This window comes from Monomorium pharaonis, chromosome 4 (assembly GCF_013373865.1).
Source record: "Monomorium pharaonis isolate MP-MQ-018 chromosome 4, ASM1337386v2, whole genome shotgun sequence".
Taxonomy (NCBI): Eukaryota; Metazoa; Arthropoda; class Insecta; order Hymenoptera; family Formicidae; genus Monomorium; species Monomorium pharaonis.
Genome location: NC_050470.1, coordinates 15,154,405 through 15,180,329, shown reverse-complemented (window position 1 = coordinate 15,180,329; position 25,925 = coordinate 15,154,405). Strand labels below are relative to the sequence as shown.

Below are 25,925 nucleotides of genomic sequence, written 5' to 3'. Positions count from 1 at the left end.
TGACTTCTCACCATATCATTTCTGTAACCGAGACCTGGCTTCATGAGGGTGTCTCTGACGCTCTTGTTGTCTTAAATGAGTATTTTCTTATTAGAAATGATCGAGTCGGTAGAGTGGGTGGCGGTGTTGCTTGCTTTATACATAAATCACTTAAGGCCACAGTTCTTGCTGCATCTGCTGATGGAGACTTCAATGACCCTGAATTTTTTATTTGTGATATTCGCTTACCGCATGGTGATACGCTGATAGAAGACCTAAGGGCCATCTTCTTCATAATTTTGTTGAGAAGCTAACTAGTTTTTCTCATCTATATAAAAATATTGGTGGTGATTTCAATTGTAATTTGTTAATGAATAACTTTGAAGCCAACTACCTTCGTGAATTTATTCAAAGTCTATCACTTTATATTGTTCCCTCGGAGGCTACTCATCACACTGCTATCTCTGACTCATGGTTGGATATTCTGATCGTTGATGATCCTGATAAAATTCAATCATTCATCAAATTTTCCTGTCCTTTCATAGCTGGCCACGATCTCCTGGAACTCTCTCTGTCCTTTGCTCCTGAGGTGAATATTAAGTGTTCTATCTTACGACGTCGCTATAGAGACATCATCAGCTCTGATTTTATTGAATTCATCCTGGCTAGGATATCACAGGTTCAAACTGAGTTTGATTTTCTGTCTGACGGAGTTGATGTTGACAGATCTTGTCACTTGCTGTCTAGTTCCCTGCTGGCATCTTTAGATGTTTGTGCACCTGCTAGGGCGTTTGTGATTGGAAGGCCCCCTGTTAGGTGGCTTTCAGATCAGCTTAAGATTCGACTAAAAAATCGAAATTTGCTTTACAAACAAGCCAAACGTTCGAAAAGCCTTCTTAGGTATGCTAGATATAGACTCTTCAGGAATCAGCTCAATGCAGACAATAAACGGGCTAAAAGTGAATTTTTCCTTACCTCTTTAAACAATATTTCTAGCTAAATTCTAGAAGGAACTTGCTTGTCTTGGACTGACTAAAAATCTGCGTTTGTTTCTCCTCTTCACTTTTTTATTCGTGATGAGCTGAATTCTTACTGTGCTTCTGTGTCTAGCGCCTTGCCCTTGTCGTACGATAATTTCACCTCTGCTATTTCTCTGTTACTTACCCTTCTTGCCGTCCTCAGTTTTCTTTTTCCTCTGTTTTGCTTAATAATGTATATAAACTTATTGCTTCCAGACCATCTCACTCCTATGCTTTGGGCTCAGATGGCATTCCTCTTCCTATCCTGCGTATAGCTTGGCCTAGCATTGCATCATAGCTCACTGCTCTACTTAATTCCTCTTTAGAATCCTTCGTGTTTCCATCTGAGTGGAAGCGTGCTCTGATTTGTCCTCTCTCCAAGATTCACACTCCTCTATTTCCTTCGGACACGCGACCAATTTCGAACCTACCTGAAATTTCTAAAATCCTTGAAAGGATTGTTGTCGAACAGATTACGTATTACATCGAGGAGCATAACCTTCTGGACCCTAGACAATCCGCTTATCGCTCGAGTTACAACACTCAATCTGCTCTTCTGCGTGTTTGTGATGACGTTAAACTGGGGATTGATGGTGGACTTGCTACAATTATGATTCTGTTCGATTTTAGTAAGGCATTTGATACATCCCTCACCTTCGATTGCTTATTAAGCTCAGAAGCCTTGGTTTTTCTAAATCTTGCTTGGTTTTACTAGTATTTGACTGGCCGAACTCAGGCTGTTGTTGACGATGCGGGTGATCATTCGAGGTGGCTTCCGGTGTCCGTGGGTGTCCCTCAGGGATCCGTCTTAGGCCCATTTTTGTTCGCTCTCTTTATTAATGACATTGGTGATGTTCTGTCCTTCTCCAGCCATATGCTTTTTGCAGATAATCTGCAGATCTATCTTTCTTGTTCACCGGCAGAAATTCTACATGATCTCGAGTTGATATCCGGGGATATCAACTCGAGATCATGTAGAATTTCTGCCGGTGAACAAGAAAGATAGATCTGCAGATTATCTGCAAAAAGCATATGGCTGGAGAAGGACAGAACATCACCAATGTCATTAATAAAGCTGGTGCTATTTTTGAGTATGCAAGTGTGAATGGGCTTAAGCTTAACCTAGCTAAGTCCAAGGTGATTATATTTGCTAGTCATAGTTATTAGTATAGTTATTAGTCTAGAAGTATTAATACTGCTCTTCTACCGCCTGTTACTGTTAACCACACTCAGTTACCTTTTGTGAGTGAGGTGCGCAATCTGGGTGTCATTCTTTCCTCCAACTTCTCTTGGAGGAAGCATGTTGTGCATGTCTCGCAATCTGTTCACCATGCTTAATATTAAAAATTGCTTCCTTATAAACAAGATTATATATTGACACACATACACACACACGCACGCACTCACACATTCAGATGCACGCACAAAAAAAAGAAAGAGAGCTGGCAAATTATTCGGTTTAGCGGCGCCAAGTTTTTGTAGTAAAATTTGTATTAAAATATTTATTTATAATATTTGTACAAATAATTATTTGTAAAAGTGGATGTTTTAGTTCGTATGAACATCCATTTTCATAGTTAGCGCCTTTTCTTCATATCATTACTTTTGTAGAGAAAATAAACTTTTGTTGTTTTTTGGGGAAAAGACAATTTTATTGAAATTTTGTACATTTGTAGTGCCAAATTATTTTGTACATAATTATATTTTATACAAAAATAGATTTTTGAGGGTGTTTCATGCGCGCGCATACTTGGCGCATTTTTATACCTTTTTTTAAAAAGTATGTATATGTTATAACAAATTAAATAAGCATGTTAGTAAACAATAAGTATAACTTATAGTATATAGTATAGAATAATCTACGTATTAAATAGTTCTTCCAACTATATAAATAATGTACAGTCCGTCTTAATAAAAAAATGTTAAATGAACTTTTTAGTGCTGTTGAATTTATTTTTTAAAATTATGTTATTCATACCACGCAAACATTGTTTACGTAACCATAAGTAATAATGAAAACTATTATCATATATATTACTATTCCATGTGTGTAAATTACTATTAGTGTATAATTATTTGTACTTTGCAATTATGATTAATTTAACAATGTTTCTACTAAAGATAACCATATTCATATAATTGCATAAAATGAATATTATTACTTTTCAAATTATGTTTTCACGTTACACCAACATTTTCTATAGTAAGGAGACTATTTTATATGCTTGGCGCCTCAGGATGCTATAAACTATAGTGAAATTATGGTTATTCCCATTATTTTTTTTTATCAGTGCAGGCACTTGCACGTAAGACTTCCGCAGCCAGAGTGTTCGATCCTTGATCCTGCGAGGGCCGCTTGGTGACGCGCCCCATCGTGCCTATGGTAGATAAGCCCTTATTGGTCGCGATTTTCCGGCAATGCGCGCATTTCCCGATGTGCGCGCAACGCGTGACGTACGTTGCCACCACTTGTTCGCTGATCTTAGGCGCGGGAATCGAATTTGTGGGGCTCTGCGCACGCGAATCCTCGCGCTTTCTTGTCGGCAACGGCTCCCTGTTTCTTAAATGAGCATGAACATCCTCCATCTTTGGGATATTGTCCCCACCTCACCATAGGCGGAAAATATGCGGTTAATCTTCATGGCCCTTGCCAGGATTCTTGTTGGAATCTACTCTGAAGCCGCTCCGTCAGGACACTTTTCCTGCGTGCTTTCTCTGGATCTTGCAATCGTAATTCTGCAGCAGTAGGAATTTTTAACGCGACGAAAAACTGTAAGCAAGGTAAAGGGCAGTACAACCTGCGTGCTTCCGCTCGAAAGGGGTCTCCGGGAATCTTTCGGTGACAGTCCGTCCGTCCTTGCCGCTCCATGACTCTCTGGAATATCTTCCGGCGAGACGAGGCGTCAAAATTGTATAAATTGAACTTCCCATTGGCCGACTTTTGCCGCACCCGCGAGACAACGCTAAAAATATTCTAACGATATGAAAAGAGACAACACACGGGACGACATACAAATGAAATACAACGCGTCACGCTTTCGCGTCCGCTCCCGAGCGGGAAGATGCAGAGCCCGCGCGATGGAAACGCAAGGACCACTAAGGCGCTTGTGACGGATGACAGCCCGCAGCTGTCACGTCACAGGTAATAATCTCAATTATTCTGTATTAAATTATATTTATTCTTTATGTTATTATAACACTAACATATTACAGATTAAGTGTATATGAGGTTATATAAATGAAATATTGAAACTATTGTTGTTTTATTTAACATTAGCAATAACATTTACTGTACATTTACAGTACTTGTTTTATTTTGCTTAAACCCCGATGCTAGAAATTTTCACTCATTATATACGCTATTACACTTATATACAAAAATATTACTTGTTTTATTTTGCTTAAACCCCGATGTTAGTAATTTTTACTGATTGTACGCTACTACACTTATAATATATATAAAAATATTACAATTCCAACGACGTAAAGTGCGTTTCACTTAACATTCATAATACTCTTAAAATTTTATTATGTATTGTGTCGAATTAAACTAGAAAAAAATTGAAACGCATTCATATATTGTAATCACAAATCCTCTTCTTTTATCTTCTGTCCCCATCGTTCACACCGCCCATTATGCAAAGCATTAAACCAAAGACCCTGTCCTCTCGAGTCATCTCGCTATCATCATTCACTAAAGAAATTAAAAGGAAAATTGTTAATATTTGTACAAAAAAATAGTTTTGAATTATTTATTATTGCATATGATGTGCTGATTGTAATATTATAAAAGTATCAATTTTGATATATTTATGTAAAATGTCTAATAATAATTAATACAACGATCGTGGATAAGTGGACTAAATTGAATAGAAAATTCCTATATTATTTTACGATTTTTGTAAAAATTTCCTCCCGTTGATTTATTATGTGAATGCTAAAAAAACAACAAATATTGAACTGTCTCTCGTCGCGTGGATGCACACTGATTCACAAATCTTCATAAATTAATTTCAATATATTATTGAAAAATCGAAAAATAAGATATAAGACTTTTCTGTTCAGTTTAATTCTCTCTTATCTTGAGCGTTGTATCATTATTAGATGGACTATGGATAAATTCCTCTCTAGAAAGGAGATGTTATTGATATATTGTTGTCATTTTTCCGAAATGCTAATTGGCTATCTTGCTATCTCGTTGTCGTGCGTGGTGACTTGCTTCACTTCATGTTATTTCCAGCTGTCAAACCATGGGTGTCAAACTATCAATCTTGATAGTTGATTTAAAAACTTTGTTTAAAAAATCAGGATAAAAAAAAGAAGAGACGAATATAGAAAAGTATGTATCCTTTTTTAAAAAAACCGTGTAAGCAATTTTATCGTTGACAGTTTTCCGTGATGCTGATTCTCTTGCTGCGATTATTTCGTGTTGCGAGAGTAACTATCATTGCAATTGAAATTTAACAGCTGTGAATTTTGACATCAAATTTGTATAGATGGTTACCTATACAATTATCGTTATAATTTATTTTTGAAAAGTAAGAAACAAAAAGTTAAATAGCACGCGCAAAGCGCGCGTCTGTAGTGTCTAGTGTATTAAACCTTCCAGATCACACTGGGTGGTTACCACCCATCGCTTAAATTCAACACGTTATATTTTTCTGATAAAAAAATATTAGTAACGCCATTTAGTGGTAATTCAAGGTTTCATCTATCTTCTTGTACTATTCTGTAACTAAAAGTCGTATTAGTTCGCTTTTGGCAGTTCGAAGAGGATACAAGATAGAGTGGTAGCCACCCCATGTGTAAGTGACCTCCGTGTAAGTTTTTTGTGTAAGTTCTTTTTTTGATGGTTCGAATTTTTATGTTTTTTGAGGTCTAAAAAATGTAAGTATATGGTATAATACTAATTCTTATGCCTAAAATTTATTTTTTATTTTTATGTTAATTTATTTTTTGAAAATATGCACCATAATGGTTTATAATTAGGCCATACACTTTAGAGTTAAGAGATCATTCAGTCAATATGAGCATTGTCAATTTGATAAATAAAAGCGATGTGCATTATGTGGTAGTAAAAAAGATCGAAAGATAAAAATGCAGTGTCCGTCGTGTTCAAGGTCTATGTATGACTATCACAGGATATATTTAGGCACTGATTGCGGTGGAAGTGATTAATTTTTTAAATAAACACTATTTATATAATAAATACTCACTTACTTTTAAACTTTTTTAATGATAAAAATATAATATACCTGTTTTTTCTACGAAAATATCAATTTTTTTGTATATTAAAATATCCATGTTCAGTATACAAAATAAATACCCTTTTTTAAAAGAAGGTTAAAAATTTATTTTTTTTCTTAAAGTACAAGACTTAAACAATAAAAGTCTAAATTTTTAGCCAAAAATATTAAAAATAAAAAAGTTATGATTTATTTTGTAAAAACTCTTTTTTTCGAATGTTACAAGATTGAAGAATTTTTTTAGGTACTAACGTTTTTAGATTTTTGCTTTAATAATATCAGAATACATTTTCCAATCATTCAAGTTTATCTGTGAATTTTTTTGTTACCATATCTTTTTGATAATTTTATAAATACACCACTTTAAAAAGACGATGGTGGTAAGCACCCACTCTGACCTCGATGTTAAAAATAAAAGTGTGACCTTGAAGGGTTAAAGTTATGTTGCGATGCGTGAAAGAAAGTATACTATCAGCGTGAAAATTCATCCAGCCACATTCAAGTGTATTGTCAAGTACGAAGAAATTTTGCAGTTATTTATTTATAAGTACTCAATTAACGAATGTAACTAATATTTTTGTTAGAAATACATTATTTTTATTTGTCACCCAAATACTTGCAAATTTTACAAGTAATTTTACAAAAACGGGTCGAATAATCATAATTTTATCGAAATTTGAAGTAAGACTCTTAAATTAAATAATTATTCAATAATGTAATCAACATTAAATTATAACATAAAAATAACTCAAAATCTATAACTTTTCAATGCGTTTTGATTACACAAAATGATCGATAGTTTTCAAATGTTCATATTCAACACAATATTTATCCAACTTCTGGCTTAAATTCTCCAGAGAGCGAATGTTCAAAAGAGAAATTTGTAGAATTACACTATAGCACGTTGTTAGACGCAATACAGACTGTTCTCTATTCCTACACTGTTAACTGATGTAATAAATTAAAGTGAGACACAAGTATATTTTTTCACTTTAACTTATTGCACTAGTTCAGCAGTGCAACAGAGGCCAGACACTTCATATGATAGTAACACCACTGTAATGCAAAAACTTCTGCGCCAAACATTTATTATGTCATGACATTAGTTTTATTATTGTCGAAGTATTATTAAGTATTATTAAGTAAAAATAATTTTTTTTTAATTTAATTAGAAATAGAAAAATATTATGTAAAACTAAATTAAAAGAACCGAATAAATATATCGAAAAAACCATAAATCTAAAGTAATTTAATGGTTTCCGGTTATGGTTCCGGTACTGTAGTAGAACCCGGTTGCGGTTTACGGTTTTGGTCCAGCTAAAAAACCAATTATGAACCGGTTATCGGTTTCGGTTTTGGTCCGGATCCCTCCTCCCCTCCATACTCTATTACGGATCTTCCAAACCCATTCTCTGATTTCCTTTTTACTATTCTTCTATACTTCCGTACCTCATTCGGAATCTCATTTATCCCCATTGCCTTCTCTCCACACTCTCCTTCAATTTTCCTATAATTCTACTACTTTCTCCCCTTCCCAGCTCCGCCACGTTTCCTCTTCTACTCTCTCTCCCTCTCTCTCTCTCTCTCTCTCTCTCTCTCTCTCTCTCTCTCTCTCTCTTAACTTATATAACCCTATTTTCTACACCTCCTATTAAATTTTTTAAGTGGCCCTCTTATTCCTTTATTCTTATACCACAATTAATTTCTTTTTTCTTCCTTTTATCCTTATTGACCACTTCCCAAACCCGTCTGTCTGTTACCGCCTCCTTTACCTCTCTTTCTCGCTTCTCATTTTCCTCTATCCTCTTTCGCTCGCACAACTCTTTATACTCTTTCTTATCTATCCTATACACTTAATCGTCAGTATTGCCTTTCCTCTATTCCTTCAATGCCCCCTTTACTTTTTTCTTTTTTAAACCACTCTCCTCATTCTACTATCTTTTCCCTCTCTTCCCCCCTTCCTTTCCACTTCCAATCGCCCTAATAAATCCTTTATTCTTTCCCTCAATTCCCTATTGCTTCCTGCACGCATTCACCCCTCCATTCTATATTTCTTATTTCTTAACCTCTCTCTTCCAATCTCGTCCCATATCCCTCTATTCAACCTACCCGGTCTTATGTGTTTTATTCTCTCGATGTCTTTCCCTTTATCTAGCCACACCATTAATGGAGAGTGAGTCCTAGATGCGTACAGTAATAAACGGACACAGCAGGCTAAGTGAAACGGACACAGTAACAAACGGACACAAACCAAACGGACACAGTAACAAATGCGCACATTGAGAAACGGACACAGTAACAAATGCGCACAGACCAAATACGCACGGACCAAATGCGTTCGGACCAAATGCGCACAGTCGCAAACCCATGTGATGCAGAGAATCCTTTGCACACACACACACACGCGCGCGCGCACGGGGGGTGCAAAGGAGGCTTCGCCCCCCCTCCCGTCGGGAGTACCCTGAGAAGTCGCAACCCATGTGGTAAGTCTGTTTGTTATTGTGTTTGTTTGATCTGTGCGCATATGGTTCGTGCGCATTTGGTCTGTGTGCATTTGGTCCGTGCGCGTTTGATCTGTGCGCATTTGGTCTTTGCGCATTTGTTATTGTGTCCATTTCGCATTGTGCGCATTTGTTACTGTGTCCGTTTTACTCAGCCTGCTGTGTCCGTTTATTACTGCGCGCATCTGAGACGCTCTCTTAATGGATAGTAATCCGAATTCACATTTTTTCCTATCTCGAGCCGTTTTATGTCTTCTGTTAGCTCTTTCTTTCCCAAGAAGTAATCAATTACAAATTCTCTTCTCGCGCCCGTATAGGCCCACTCTCCTTCTCCATCTTCTTTTACATTACCATTCAGAATAAACCATTCTCTTTCTTTTATGAAATTTAACAATGTCACTCCTTTATTTTTCGTACCTTCCCTTGACCCTCTCATGTTTTTTTTTTCTTCCTTTTTCGTTTCTTCGCCTCCATCTTCTCTTCTTTTCCCGTTCTAGCGTTGAAGTCTCCCCCCAAAATCATCCTCGTCTCCTCCTCCTCCTCCTCCTCCTCCTCCTCCTCCTCCTCCATCCAATCTCTCACTGCTTCTAATTTTCTCTCCATATATCCCCCCCCCTCATGCTTCCTTGTCTGATCCTAATTCCTTCTACTTTTCCTACATCACTCCTGACGACCTTCATAGGGCTTTGGTGAAGTGCCGATCAAACGCCGCTGGCCCGGACGACAACTCGCCGCCTTTTTGACAGTCTTCCCGTCACCTTCTTCATCATCCTAGGCCTTCTTAACCTCTCATTGGACTCCTCCTGCTTCCCCTTCCTTTGGAAACGTTCTCACATTGTCCCTCTTCCCAAGACCAAACAACCCTCGTCCCCCGCTGATTTCCGACCCATTTCCTTACTCTGTTTCCTTTCTAAAATCTTCGAGCGTATTGTATACGACCAGCTATCCGCTCAGCTACATCTCCACTGCTCCCTAGATCCTTACCAGACCGGATTCGACAGCAGCACCCAGACGGCACTCATCAGACTGCTCGATGACATTAGGCTGGCCGCTGATAGAAGGATGGTCACGTTCCTCATCCTATTTGATTTTTCCCAGGCCTTCGATACGGTACAACATGACCTTCTCCTGCGCAAGCTTTCACGCCACGGACTGTCGGGCGCCGCGTTGCGGTGGTTTGACTCATACCTTTCTGGTAGGTCTCAGCGTGTGAGAGGATTTAACGATTTCTCGTCATGGCTGCCCGTTTCCTCAGGCGTGCCTCAGGGCTCGGTTCTAGGCCCGCTCTTATTTTCTATTTTTATCGATGACTTTCGTTTTTCCATCGTGTACAGCAAACACCTTCTATATGCTGATGACCTCCAGATTTATCTCCACTTTTTTCTTCGTGACCTCCATTCCGCCGTGGGAAGAATCGGCGAGGACATCGCCGCCAACGAGCGTTGGGCCACCGCCAATAGCCTCACTCTTAACGCACGGAAAACTAAGGCACTCCTGCTCGGTAGTGCTCGTTTCGTAAATTCCATCCGTGCAAGCACCGTAATCTCACTAAAACTGAATGGCACGCCAATAGCTTGTCGACCAAGCGACGAACCTCGGAGTTCTTTTGTCGAGCACGCTGAGCTGGGGTGAGCAGGTGAGTGCCACTGCCCGCAGGGTTAACGGTGCCCTATGGAGACTGAAGCTCCATCAAGGATGTCACTCGACCACTGTACGCTCGGCTTATGTCCTCACTGATTTTTCCCCTCGTCGATTACTGCTCTGCGGTTTTCACCGATCTAACGGGTCAGCAAAGACTTAAGCTTAGGCACCTGATGAATGCGTGCGTGCGCTTTATATTTAGTCTGTAAAAGGACGAGCACGTCTCCGGCTATTATGATTCCCTGGGATGGCTGTCGGCAGATGGCAGAAGAAATTATCTTGTCGGATGCCTTCTCTTCTTCTTGCTCCGTTCTGGAATACCCGCCTACCTCGCCTGTGACTTTCGATCATGCACCAGATTTCGAGCCGCCTCATGTGCGTTTTTATGTTATCTTTTTATGTTATATTTTTAAGTTATCTTTTTATATTATCTTTCCTTGCGTTATACTTGCTGTCTTACTGTCTTTGCGTGCTCTTTCTCTATACCTATGTACTGTGCTCTTTTTACACTGTCATTCTCCACGTCTTAGCCGTTCTGTTCTATCTACAAATTGCGCTGCAGCTTCACCCATGCACGCACGCGCATGCATGGGCCTTTGTATAGCCTCGTTTTTCTTCTCCGACTCTTATTTGTACTTCGCGACATGCAACTACATCACTTTTATTCTTGCGTTCTACACTGTACGCTATCAAGGCACAATCTTAGAGGGTTTACCCTAATTTGTTAATAAAGCTTTATCTATCTATTTATCTATTTATACGTATTAACGTACATCTTTCCACAATTGGTAAATTGCCTTGCCTCCACCTCACCTTCCTTCCCATAATGCCTTCCCCTCTATTTAACTCCACATCCTCCTTCATTATTAACTCCCTTCTTACCCACAACGATCCCCCTGCCAGCTCTTCTCTTCTTATACGTTCTACTTGCCCCTTGTACACTTCAGTCGTGACTATTCGGTAACGTACTTCTTATTTTCCCCATTTTCTCTCTTCTACCCAAGTCTCCAATAACACCATTATGTCCTATTTTCCTAGTTTTTTTCAGAATTCTAGATCTTTGTTTTTTTAAACCCGCTACTTTCCAAAAAACTACACTTATATCTTATATCGTTATTCTCTGTATCACAATACTCTCCCTTTTCATCACTCTTTATTCATCTGCTTTTCTTCCCTTCCCTCTCAGCTCTTTCACTCCAATTTCTCCTTCTATCTGCCTTACCTCCCCCTCTTCCTTCTATTCTGTCTGTCTTATTTTACCTCTTCTCCCCGTTTTAAATCCTCTCCCATTTTTTCTTCCTTTTATTCCAACTTCTCCCCCCATCCCTCAATTCATCCCTCTCTTCGTTCTATATTCACCATGCGTCTTCTACCCTTCTTCTTCCTTGCCAATTGTTTAAATCTCCATCTGATTTTCCTCTCTTCCCACGTCAAATTGTCATCTATCCAAATCTCTTTTCCTTTTAATTTCTATTCATTTTCCTTACCTTCTTTCTTCCTTCCTCACTATCTATCTTTACCAATACCCATGTCTCCATTCTTTCTGTGTCTATCTTTTTTACTTCTTTTATCCTTATTTCTACTACAATCTTTTTCATTGCTCCCTCTACGGCTTTCTTTCTACTTTGTTTCCCCTTTTTATACCCCTAATTATAACATTCTTTTTTTTTACTTTTTCCTTTATCTCATATTTCCTTTCTAGCTATTAGACTCTTTCTTCTTATTTTCATCTGTTTCCCTGCTTTGTCCCCTTCGTTCCCTTCTTTCTCTCTTTTTCCTTCCTTTCCTCGCCTTCTATGTATTTGCTCTGTCTCTTCTCATTTCTTCTACCACTTGTTCTGGCCTTTTCATCTCATCTCTCATCTCCTTCCTTTCCTTCTGCCAGCCTTCGTCTCTTTTTTTTAACTCATCTTTCATTCTTTCTATCTCTGTTCTCATCATCTCCTTTTGTTCATTTGCCACCTCTCCTATTTTTTTACTTAATTGGCTCATACCTTCTCCTAGCTCTTTTCTCATATTCTTTATCAGCATCTTCCAATCTTCTGTTTTTTCCTGCGGTGATCTAATAATTTCGCTACTCCGTCTGAAGATATCCGCTAACTCTCTCTCACCCTCCAATAAGTCCCTACTTAACATTTTCCTCATCCTTTTTGAGTCCTCTTTCACGCTATCTCTTAATTACTTCTTTTCCCTCTTCTCATTCTCTCCACCACGTTCTCCATCTCTATACTTTCCTACTCGTCGCCTCTATATCCTCTATTAACTTCACGCCTATACCTTTCCTTCACCCGTACTTTCTCCTTCCTCTCTTTCCTATCCTACGACTTGCCTCTCTAACCTTTAAATCTGCTCGCTCTTCTATCCCTTTTCTACACCCTATCCCTATCTTTTCTTTGCTCCCTTCATTCACTCCCTCCCACTCTTATCTCTTCTTCCACCTCCCGTATTCACTCACTCGCACTTCACTCTTTCTTACAAACGTAATGACAAACCTCTTCCTAACCGACCGGAAACGGAAGTCTTTACATGGTGTATATATATATATATATATATATATATATATCCTTTATTAAAAAACTTTGTGTTCTTAATATAATGTTTATAAAAACTATATATATATATATATATATACTACTAAATAAAAAATAGGGAACACTTTTTGTATAACAAAAATTTAGGTTATTTTCAAACTGCTGCAACTCAGCGAAAAATCATCATAGAAACAAAATCCAGAAAGCATTTTAAAGCGTGAAACTTCTTCTTTCAAATGCTTTTTGGCGATTCCAGTTATCTTTTTTTTTTTTACCAACGGCACAATGATGAAGCTTGACCCGTTAAAATAAAAATTTGTGTCCGTTTGTTACTGTGTCCGTTACGCAATATGTCCGTTTGTTACTGTGTCTGATAACCACCACGGTGTGTCCGTTTCTTACTGTGTCCATTTGTTATTGTATCCGTTTTTTACTGTGTCCCTTTGTTATTGAATCCGATTCATACTGTGTCCGTTTCGCACCGTGTCCATTTGTTACTGTGTCCGTTTATTACTGTACGCATCTGGGACTCACTCTATATATACATATATGTATAATCTAATATGAAGTATATTTTTGTGAAATTTTAATATATTCTAAGTATTATTATTATTATCATATCATTTTTAATAGTATTAATTATTATAATAAGTATTAATTGTTATATAAGTATTAATTATTATATAAGTATTAATTATATAATAAGTAATAATTATTATAATCTAATTAGTTTCTTTATAGTCATATTAAGTAAAATTTATTTAGTTAAATTACATTTTTATTAAATTTTAATTAATTAAATATGTTAATAAAGTCTCAATTAATCATTTATACACTGGCACAAAAAAATGAAACAAAAATTTTGACCATTTTGAATTTTTAGGCAATCTTCAAAGTGATGCAACTGCAAGGGAAGGGCCCTCCTCCTGCATTTCCGCATTAATTTTTATTAAGCACGCATTAATTTTTAGTAATTAAGCACATTAATTTTTTTGCGTGCTTAATAAAGCGTGCTTAAAATAAGATCTATTAATTTATGCGTGCTTTATAAAAATTAATTCGAGGATATGGAAGGCGGGCGAAGACCTGCCCTTGCATCCTGCCCTCGCGTTCTCTGCACCACATGGGTTTGCGACTTTGCATAAAAAATTAGGATAATAATAAAGTAAGAGATTTTCTTATTTTAAAACACGCAAAAATAAAGTATTTATTATTCATTGAGTCTGGGTCCTCCTTTTTTAGATTTACCCATATTTCTTTATAGGGTTTAGATTAGGATATTAATAATTAGGTTTAGATTAGAATAATAACAAATTAATAGATTTTTTTATTTTAAGGCACACAAAACTGCGTGTTTTATTTTAATGAATTTATTATTGTACTGGATACATTATCCTATTTTTAAAACTTTTTAACGAATGACGAGCGCCGGCTAAAGTATCTTGAACATCACTCACAAGGGAACGGACAGAACTGTCCCTCACCGATTTTAATGAGCTTTGGATATGTTGTAGAACATAAGAAATTATTAGACCCATATTTTTTTTTATCTGCGTATCTCGACGTTTAGGGGTTGAAACCACCCCTCGAAAATAACGCATTTTTTCGTTTTTTGTGAATATCTTTGAAAATATAAGGTTTATGAAAAAATGTTCTATACAAAAGTTTTATGGTATTTTATACTCTTTACAATAGTATATTTATATTTTTAAAAAATTTTAAATTTTTTAATTTATCCACCCCCACCCCTTTTTTTCAACATTTTAAAAATTTTATAAGAACAGAAATTAAAGAGCATTAAAAGCCGAATCCACCCATATATAATAACATATGGGTTCCATCATTCTCAATTATTAGCAAAACGAGATAGTAATCTCGCGCTGTAGGTGCCGCGCTAGAAGTAGTGTTGCGTTATTTCTTTAGTCGCGTCACACTCAATAACTGCCTCTTTTGCGTATATTTTTATATTAAAACATAAAAATGGATTAATCTTAATTATATAATACGCAACGTATTACACGATATAAAGCATAAATGCATATATATAACAAAAGTAGCATATATATACGTATGTGCCTACGTACATTTTCATTGTTACAAATGCGAATATAAATTAATATAAAGCAAAATATTTTTTAACATTTAAAACTGCAAATACAATATAACGAAATATATAATATCAAGAAAAAAATATAAAACATAAACTGCAATAACTATTTGCATAATTATATTATTTATACTATATGCACGTAGCACGCTCTGATAATAAAGATAATATAAGTATATAAGTATATAATTTAATTTAATTTGAAGTTTGAAAATACATTTATACGGATGTATATATACATTTTGCATATGACACGGACAAATAACTTTAATATCAGTGTTGATAGAGGGACCGGTTGTTTTCGTGCAAGCGCATCACGTGAGGCTTCAATAAAATATCCATTAGTAATAGGAAGGAGATCTTTGATCGTACATCTTGCACACGACACCAACGTATAAATACAGTAACAGTGATAGACGGATCGGTTGTCCTCGCGCAGGCGTGAGGCTTCAATAAAGTATCTATTAGTAATAGGAAGGAGATGTTTGGTCCCCATACAATTTTGCAAAAAATCTTACCAGTATTTATCAAATAAAATACAATATTTATAAATTATTCTATTTAATACGAGAAAATATACATGCGTGTTTAATATGTGAAATGTGTTCACGTTTTTATAAATTTGCAAAAAAATTGTATGGGAATCAAATATTTCCTTCCTATTACTAATAAATACTTTATTGAAGCCTCACGCCTGCGCGAGAACAACCGATCCGTCTATCACTGTTACTATATTTATACGTTGGTGTCGTGTACAAGATGTACGATCAAAGATCTCTTTCCTATTACTAATGGATATTTTATTGAAGCCTCACGTGATGCGCTTGCACGAAAACAACCGGTTCCTCTATCAACACTCATATTAAATTTATTTGTCCGTGTCATATGCAAAATGTATATACACATCCGTATAAATGTATTTTCAAACTTCAAATTAAATTAAATTATATACTTATATACTTATATTATCTTTATTATCAGAGCGTGCTACGTGCATAATGTAAATAATATAATTATGCAAATAGTTATTGCAGTTTATGTTTTATATTTTTCTCTTGATATTATATATTTCGTTATATTGTATTTGCAGTTTTAAATGTTAAAAAATATTTTGCTTTATATTAATTTATATTCGCATTTGTAACAATGAAAATGTACGTAGGCACATACGTATATATATGCTACTTTTGTTATATATATGCATTTATGCTTTATATCGTGTAATACGTTGCGTATTATATAATTAAGATTAATCCATTTTTATGTTTTAATATAAAAATATACGCAGAAGAGGCAGTTATTGAGTGTGACGCGATTAAAGAAATAACGCAACACTACTTCTAGCGCGGCACCTATAGCGCGAGATTACTATTTCGTTTTGCTAATAATTGAGAATGATGGAACCTACATGTTATTATATATGGGTAGATTCGGCTTTTAATGCTCTTTAATTTTTGTCCTTACAAAATTGTTAAAATGTTGAAAAAAAAAGGGGTGAGAGTAGGATAAACTAAAAAATTTGAAATTTTAAAAAAATATAAATATACTATTGTAAAGAGTATAAAATGCCATAAAACTTTTGTATAGAACATTTTTTCATAAACCTTATATTTTCAAAGATATTCGTAAAAAAACGAAAAAATGCGTTATTTTCGAGGAGTGGTTTCAACCCCTAAACGTCGAGATACGCAGATAAAAAAAAATATGGGTGTAATATTTTTTTATGTTCTACAACATATCCAAAGCTCATTAAAATCGGTGAGGGACAGTTCTGTCCATTTCCTTGTCAGTAAGGTGACCTTGACAGCATATGTCAAAATTAAGATCATTGGAGTTGGATTACCTTTTTTAACATTTACCAGTAATTCTTTAATATTATTGGTACATATATATAATGATAACTTTTAATTTTTATTTTTTTATTGAATCTAATTGTAAGTGTAGAAACTAATCAAAATAAAGAATCTGAGCATTTATTGATCTGTTTTTGTTTGTTGAATATATCCATTTATGAGTAAGCTTGGTAGCGTCTCAATGTTTATGCACTTACATACTCATGATTAGTCATCTTTGTTATATATTTGGTGGACAGTCATGCATTACTTATATAAATGTAACAAAATTAGGGGAGGTAAAACTTTTTAAATATTATTTTGAGTTTACTTACGCGCAGTGATGCATTCCGTTAAAACTTCCTTTGGTGGAATTGTTTCCAGATCCTTATCTTTTAGAACACTTTCAACTACTTTGTCTACAACGAATTTTGCGTCGATCATCTAAAATGAAAGAAAAAACAAAGTACTTTATAATTATTCACGCATTGCTTATTGAACCGATATCTAAACATTTATTTATTTTCTGACACACAATTTTACTGACTAATGTATAATATTGGATAATATATTAGCTCATGGAATATATTCTGTGTTTTTTTTAGGATTAAATTGAAACACTTTACTATATTCAATCATTTATTTAATCACACATGTATTGTCCATTTTGGCCAACTATTTTCTGCCAATGTTCTAATAGGATCATTATACCACATTCGCAGAAGCCTTACTCGCTTTAAAAGAAATCATCAGACATTTTTTGATATTGTTTATTCGAATTGTTTGCCATCTAGTTTTGAAGCGAACAGGATACCTAGTTAGCCAGGCCTGCTAAAATCGTAATATATCGTTAAAACTTTACAGTAAGAATTTTTTCAATTTTGACAATTTTATGATAAGTAATTATCTTTTGTTTTGTTTTCTAAAAGTTTTGAGAAAGTTTACGACAAAAGTTTTCACACGACGCTGTAAATAACAGAGAAAGACTTGTACATAAACATTACGTAGAAACATCACAAGGTTTGCTCTGGCACGATAAAACACAAAATTTTCGTACATAATAGAACAAACCTTGCCACACAACATGACAATAAATTTATGGCAGGAACAGGAAAAATCTTGCTAAGCACGGAAAACAGCAAATTAGTAGCAAGAACAAAGTAAAACTTGCCGAGCATATTTTTGCAGCAAAATTGCGACAAGGTGTGTCTGTAAACAGCATAGCTTTTGCTGGCAAGGCTTGTCGCAAATAGTATAACGCATATTTTATACAAATAACAAAGTTGCATGGTCGAGTTTTAACAAAGACCACTTCATTTCAAGGTGACTTCACTACCCGAGATGGTGGATATGCGTTGTCAGAACTCTTTTTATATTGTACACCCCTCCACATACCTCAGTAATAGTAGTGGGAACAAATACCATAGTCTCTATTTGATACATATTTTTTAACGAGCGAGAGATTAAGCGCCGATGTGCAGCTATGATGCAAAAATACGCTTTAGGCATGTACATAAATCATATTTTTTGATGAAATTATTCGAAAAATCATGCATTCGAAGAATGCAAATTTTACAAAAGTCAAACGCCGATGTATGGCAGCTGCGACAAAATACGTTTTAGACACGTACATCATTTGATACCTTCTGATGAAATAAAAAATCGCATGTACATTCGAAAAATCTTGCAAAAGTCAAGCGCCGATGTATGGCTGCTGTGACAAAAATAAGTTTTAGGCACGTACATAAATCATTTGCTACCTTCTGATGAGATCATTCAAAATCGCGCATTCGAAGAACGCAAATTTTGCAAAAGTCAAGCGCAGATGTACTAATGCTGATATGACAATGTTTCGGTTAAAACAAAAAAATGAAGAGAATATATATAACTGATCGGGAAGCACATGGTATTGCATTTGATGCAAAGTTTATGCGATTACGAATCCGGCCTCATCGATTTTGAAACATACTATACCATACCTAATGTAAATTCGTCGAATAACAAATTTTACTACAACAAAAAATTACAATTTCCAAAGAATTATATGAATTACGTGATACAGATAGATATTTGAAACGAGCAATTTTACAATCTTATCCTGATGTTGCAAAGAAAAGGACGTTTCACAAAGAAGAGAGCGAGTATCCGTATCATCCGTATCACCGTTGGTGATTCGTGCCAACAACAATACAGTAAAAAGCGGAACCATATGTGCTTATCGGATAAATTTCATTAAACCTAACAACATTGGATCGCTGTTGGGATTTTTATTGAGCCGTATTCTTGAATCACGACTATAGCATAAATCGGATGCACCTACAAGTATCATAAACGTAAACATTATTCGCATAGAATGTAACGTAACTGCAAGTTTATACAGCAACGACAAGTGTGTACGATACGCGAGTTTTTACCAAAGGTACTTCCAGGATATAAGAGATCGGAAATGCCTGCATAGATCATTTATCTTCCAATCATCGTACAGAGCATTGCTGATTTGACGATTCTCATTGTGGATCACGGTCGATTACTCGATTTTCGCAGAGAAGAGATTACCGTTAGATTACACGTAAGAAGACAATAATGTGAGATGCTCGTGTTGAATGAGCAAGTGCAAGACACTATTTTTACACCAATCAAGAATATTCGGCCGTCTGAAATAAATTTTTCATGAGTTAAAAATATTTGATCGTCTGATAAAAAGAAACTCACCGCATCAAACGTTGAATTTATAAAATTATTGAGATTTGTTGTACGAAATATCTAAAATGTCTAAGATCTTGAACATTGAAGGCGAGCCGATCTTTGACAATAGTATCGTCAAGATTGAGACTCACACGTACAATCCGTACGCCAACATCACGTTTGGATACAGTGATAAAATAAGGATACCCATACAATAGCAAGATTTATACACGTTGGCATGTGAAAGTTTTCTCTACATCGAAGAAAGATTGATGATGAAAAAGAAAGACAATAAGGACAAGAATAAGGATAAAACAAATCTCGGAAATAATTGCGTAGCGTTCATGTTCGATGAAATTCAATACAAACTCAACAGTGTGGAAATTGATCGCAACAGAAATGTTGGAATAACCAGCACCTTCAAGAACTATGCATCGTTATCATATATGACGAAGCAGTAATTATGCAGAATGCAGGATGGAAATTTTTGTATAACCTATCGGAAGGATACTTCAACTTTTGCGTACAGCTTAGTGTTGCGTAAAGCTCATTATTGAGCTTTTGCGAGAATTACTAACGTGTGATAACAATTCTATCGTTGGAAATTTTACGGCTCAACCGGAAATTGAATTATTCAAAGTACAATGGCGAATGCCACATGTTATGTTAAATGAGGTCAATAAATTATCTTTGCTGCGAGATTTGGAGAGTGGACAATGTCTAAGTATGAGTTTTCGCTCCTGGGATCTGTACAGGTACTTCCTGTTGCAGAATACGACGAAACATTCATGGGCTGTCAAAACTGCAATCCAACTCGAGAAACCGCGCTTCGTTATCTTTGCACTGCAGACTAGTCAAAAAAATATGTCTCAAGATGCAACAATCTTTGATAACTGTAATTTGACCAACGTAAAACTTTATCTAAACTCTAAATTTTATTCATACGATGATTTGAATTTAGACTTTCGTAAATCTAGATATGCCATTCTGTATGACATGTATCGACGTTTTGGTAAATCTTATTATGAACATAAGTGTGAAACGCTGCTCATGTAATCACATTCCTAGAAAAAGGACCTTTTGCGGTCATTGACTGTTCGCGACAAAACGAATCAAGTCAAGAGTGCTACCATAGATGTGCGCATAGAATTTGATTGCAAAAAAAATGTTCCCGCGAATACTACCGTTTATTGTCTCATCTTACATGATCGTATAATTGAATATTGTTCGTTGTCCAACGTAATGCGCAAAATCATGTAACATCAAACTGATAGAAACTGAGATATTTGATGTTAAAGTACAGTATTGAAAAGTTACTTATCATGATCGTATTGACATTTGTGGTAGGATCTTCTGCAAAGATTCATTGTCGATAAATAGTTTGTCACAAAAGAAGTGGCGGTACTGAGAAAAAGAGTCGTTCTCACGCATTACATTTTTTGCGAGCCTCATGCCATGGCATGTACTTACAAAATCCGACAAGTCTTGCGCTTCTTGGTTGATTGCTTATTATCACAGATTGTGATGGAAGGACGATATAATCCCGTACAGCATGAAACATCTGATTACATCTGCTGTGTGTAATACAGAAGAGAATAATGACAATACTATCGTATACGTTAAGGGACATCAGAAACGAGAATGGTTGACGGATATGCTCGACACCGATGATGGGATATATATCAAGACATTGCATGCGGATTACAAAGACATTGAATCTTTGAATAATCTAAAATCTAGATTCTAGATGTTAGTAATACTGTACGATGTGGAAAACATGTAAGAATTGCGCTTTACAACATATATTTAAAATATTCAACTTGTGTTCGCAACACCAAAATAATAACAATTTTTTTCAAAAAAAAGGAAATATAAACGTAATAGAATGTTTATTTCTATCCTTTTTCTGTAGAAGTTTGATATAGTTTAATAGGTTCGATAGCGATTTGATAGCTATACAATGCAGTTTGATAGCGGTTTAATACATGTGCAATGCAATTTGATAGATGCACGAAGCGGTTCGATAGCGGTTCAATAATGGATCGATAGCTGTATGATGCGGTTTGATAACGGTTCAATAGTGGTACGATAGCTGTATGATGTAATTCGATAGCGGTTCGACCGTCGTTTGGTAGCTGTATGAAGCAGTTCGATAACGGTTATTTATCTGTATGATGCGGTTTGATAACAATTCAATAGATATACAACACGGTTCGATAGCTGTACGAAAAGAAAAAAATTAATAAAAATAATATTCAGTGCGACGCAGTCAAATTATTAAATGAAATATGTGTAAAAATTTCGCTCGTAGATTGTGAACTAATGGCTTATACATCAGACAATATTGTATACGATGCGTTATGAAATGAATAAATTAAATAATTTATAAATAATTATTCAAATTTATTTTCTCTCTTCTCTATTCCTTTGTGGTATAATGGCGCGTGCAGAACTAACAAGGGAACCTCGCGAACTCGAAAATTCTGATTTTAATGAAACTTGGCATAAATGTAGAGGGGGTAAATACATGAATTTAGAAATTTATCGTAGCTGCCCATAAACGGTTTAGAGGGGTGAAACCACCCTTCAAAGATTGAGACATTTTTCGTTTTCTCGATATATCTCGTAAACTAAACAAAATATTTAAAAATGTCTTACACAAAAGTTTTACAATAAAAGTACTTCTATCTGTAACGGTTCACCTTTCCCGATCGCCTCGGACAGGCTCGCCGGATCCCAGGATTCGGGAGAAGGGGGGGAAACCAACTTGCGTAGACCGATATCAGATTAACAGTCTTTTATTACAATGCTTATCCTATCTTACATAGTCCTTAGGCTACCTTATGTGCTACTTATTCTATGCGTGTATATACAATAATGTACAGCTTAACCTAATGTCGTCGGCTCGGACGGGAGCGCGCTAGTGCGCAGCACCTTGAACGCGGTCGCGAACCGTGTTCGCCGGCAAGAACCGGGCGGGCAGGGCGGCCAAGTAACCGGCCCCGTGGAGGATGCTAGGGATGGCCGAATGCCGGCAAGAACCGGGCAGCAGAACGGCCAGGTGGCCTGCTCCGTCGGCGGATACAAGGAGAGCCGAATGCCGGCAAGAACCGGGCGGCAGAACGGCCAGGTGGCCTGCTCCGTCGGCGGATACAAGGATGGCCAAATGCCGGCGAGAACCAGGCGGCAGAACGGCCAGGTGGCCTGCTCTGTTGGCACAATGAGGATAGCCGAATGCCGGCAAGAACCGGGCGGCAGAACGGCCAGGTGGCCTGCTCCGTCGGCGGACACAAGGATAGTCGAATGCCGGCGAGAACCGGGCGTCAGAGTGGTCCGGAGACCTACTCAGTCGACAGGACGGGACTGGTGCTCGATCCCGATCGAGCTCGGCTTTTATACCCGTCGGGGCGATCCCCACGCGCTCCCAGCAGCGTGGTGGGATCGGTTCCCGACGGGGGATACTAGACTTTCGGGAGGGGCGTCCGTAGACGCCGAGTCCCGTGGTGGGGCGGATGGTCGGCCCGGGACTTAGTGACGAATTGTCACATATCTAACTACAGTAATTAAATTTAAAAAAAAAATTTTTTTAAACAATTGTTTTTTAACTTAAAAAAAAATTTTTTTTTCAAAATTTTATTGATGTAGTTAGATAGAGATATTGTTACCATAAAACTTTTGTATAAAACATTTTTTGATATCTCCAATACTTTTTGAGATATATCGGAAAAAGCAAAAATCTGCTCTACACTATGCACTGATAAAAGCATGAGAGAATGCGATAGCACCGCGACGGAGAGCGTTAAAAAATATTTTAAAGAAATTTTTTATTAAAGTTTATTTATGATATTGAATATAATATAAGATACTAAAAATATAATAAAATAAAGTAATATAAAATAATAATATTTTGTATATATAATAATCATATATAATAATAATATAATAATAATATATAATAATATATAATAATAATATAATATAATAATGTCGCACGTGAATGCATGCTGATGTGAGTGAGAGAAAGCGTAAATAATATTAATATAATATAGTAATATAATATAAAATATTTATATTCAGACTTCTTGGTCCGGATCCATTAGCGGTGACATGCCAAAGAGTCGACGCAAATCGATGACATCTGCCAATCCAAATCGGCCATATGATTTGTCAATTAAGGCATTATTTCGCTCTCTGTCGATCTTGCAAAAGTATCGCGTCCAAAATCTTTTTCTTATATTGATAAATCCATATGGATGTTATAGAGATATATCCATGTCTAGATACAAAATTAACATATTTTAGTGTGGCATTATACATTCATTTTTTCCTAACCTCAAAAAAAAATTTTTTTAGGTTAGGAAATGCGAGCTAACTTTGCAATTCTGACCTTGGATTCGGATTCGGCGGGTTAAAATACATAAGGATTGATTAGTCTGGCCCATCGGACCAATATTAAAAAAAATTTTTTTTAGGTTAGAAAATGCGAGCTAACTTTGCAATTCTGATCTTAGATTCGGATTCAGCGGATCAAAATACATAAGGATTGACTAGTCTAGTCCGCCGGACCAACCACTTTTTTTTGTGTGCCTGTGTAATTAAAAAAGAATTTTTTTTGTGGTTAGAAAATGCGAGCTAACTTTGCAATTCTGACCTTAGATTCGGATTCAGCGGGTCGAAATACATAAGGATTGACTAGTCTAGTCCGCCGGACCAACCACTTTTTTTTTGTGTGCCTGTGTTATTAAACAATAATACGTAATGAAAAAAATCGCATTACTTATTTCAAAAGTAATGCATAATGAAAAATATCGCATTAATTAATTCCAGTGTTGTAATAGATCATTAAATAAATAATCTAAATCAGATCAAGATCTTTATCAAAATATTAAATCTAGATCAGATCACAGATCATTTTTCATACATTTGATCTAGATCATAGATTACATTAAGGGGTTACACCAACCTAGCGGAAAAAAAAATTCGATTTTTTTTTTATTACATTTTCTTGAAGCTTCAAGTTTCGAGAATATATCCTGAAAGTTTTATGTTGATATCTGAAAAAATGCCGGAATTACAGAGAGTTGAGTAAAACGGGATCGAGCGTTCGAGTGCTCGAATTGGAGCAATATCAACATAAATCGCCACTGGACGATGATGTGATTAAAGCCATTCGTCCAATATTTGAAAACAACTTTCTAGTGATAATTTACTGGAGAAATGCGTCGGTGGATTTACGCAAAACGTTAACGAAAGTTTGAACAATCTGATTTGGCGCATAGCGCCAAAAGTGCAGCACAGCGGTGCACACGTTGTGCGAATTGCTGCCAATATTGCTGCATACACATTTAATGAAGATGCTGCCGCATATTTATTAATGATAATAAAAGAATTGTGCTGCATATTGCGAAAATCAAGACCGAGCGCGCATCAATGTGGCCGAAGTACGAGCGCAGAAGGCGATGCGCGAAGAAAAGATTGCTCGCTGTCAACAAAAGTCTTCACAAAGCACTGCTGTTATTGATGTGGAAGGAATCTCATATGGCCCCAGAATTGTCGACTAGAGGTAAAGTGCAAAATTCGGCTATTAACAATAGTAGAACTAAACTTGAAACTTTAAACGCGTTTTTCTCAAAACATGGTTTTCAAAGTCGGTGACCACCAGATCTCAAAAACTAATGGATGGATCGTTTTCAAATTTTTACACAATACTCTCAGAAACATTCTTTTGTCGGTGACGATCTATTTTTTTTTTAATCGGTCTTCATTAAAAAATAAAAAAATGAAAAGGACAAAAATTTTTCGTTTTTTTTTTAATTTTAACTTCAAATCATCGCCATTTTGTAACAAATGATAAAATCGACAATCGGCGATCGTCACCGACAAACCACTACTGTTAACTTAAAAACACCATTTTGTTTTTTTTTCAGATGGATCGTTTAGACGGGACAGTGGTCACCGCAAAATGCGTTTTTCCAAACCTCAATGTGTGTCGGCGGCCATATTTCTGCTTTCCGTCGCCATTGTTTAATAAAAAAATTTTTTTTATATTGTCGAAACATAAGTCAATAATCACCCAAAATTTCATTTAATTCCCACTACCCGTTTAGGAGAAATAAAATATCAAAGTTAGGCCTGTTTTTCGACCGTCTAGGTTAGTGTAACCCCTTAATTTTGATCTAGATCGAAGATCGTTTCTTTTTTTTACTTGACAATTTGGTAGGAGTAGGAATCGAAGTTTTTTAAGCTTCTTTAATAGGCTTTTAGAAATGTCCCAGAAATCTTCTTTAATGGATCTGGACCAAGAAGTCTGGATATAAATATTTTATATTATATTATATTATTATATTACTATATTATATTAATATTATTTACTCTTTCTCTCTC

General features: G+C 35.9%; 1 protein-coding gene across 1 annotated transcript in view; it reads right to left on the bottom strand.

Annotated features, from left to right (window-relative positions):
* Positions 1–4,244: 4,244 nt before the first annotated feature.
* Positions 4,245–25,925, bottom strand: part of LOC105833365 — a 56,838-nt gene continuing 35,157 nt past the window's right edge. Inside the window, exons 4-5 of the mRNA XM_012675063.3 lie at positions 17,192–17,300; positions 4,245–4,692 (exon numbers count right to left, since the gene is read on the bottom strand). Coding sequence (XP_012530517.1) covers positions 4,601–4,692; positions 17,192–17,300 — 201 coding nt within the window. The 3' untranslated portion in view covers positions 4,245–4,600. The remainder of the gene's footprint in view (positions 4,693–17,191; positions 17,301–25,925) is intronic.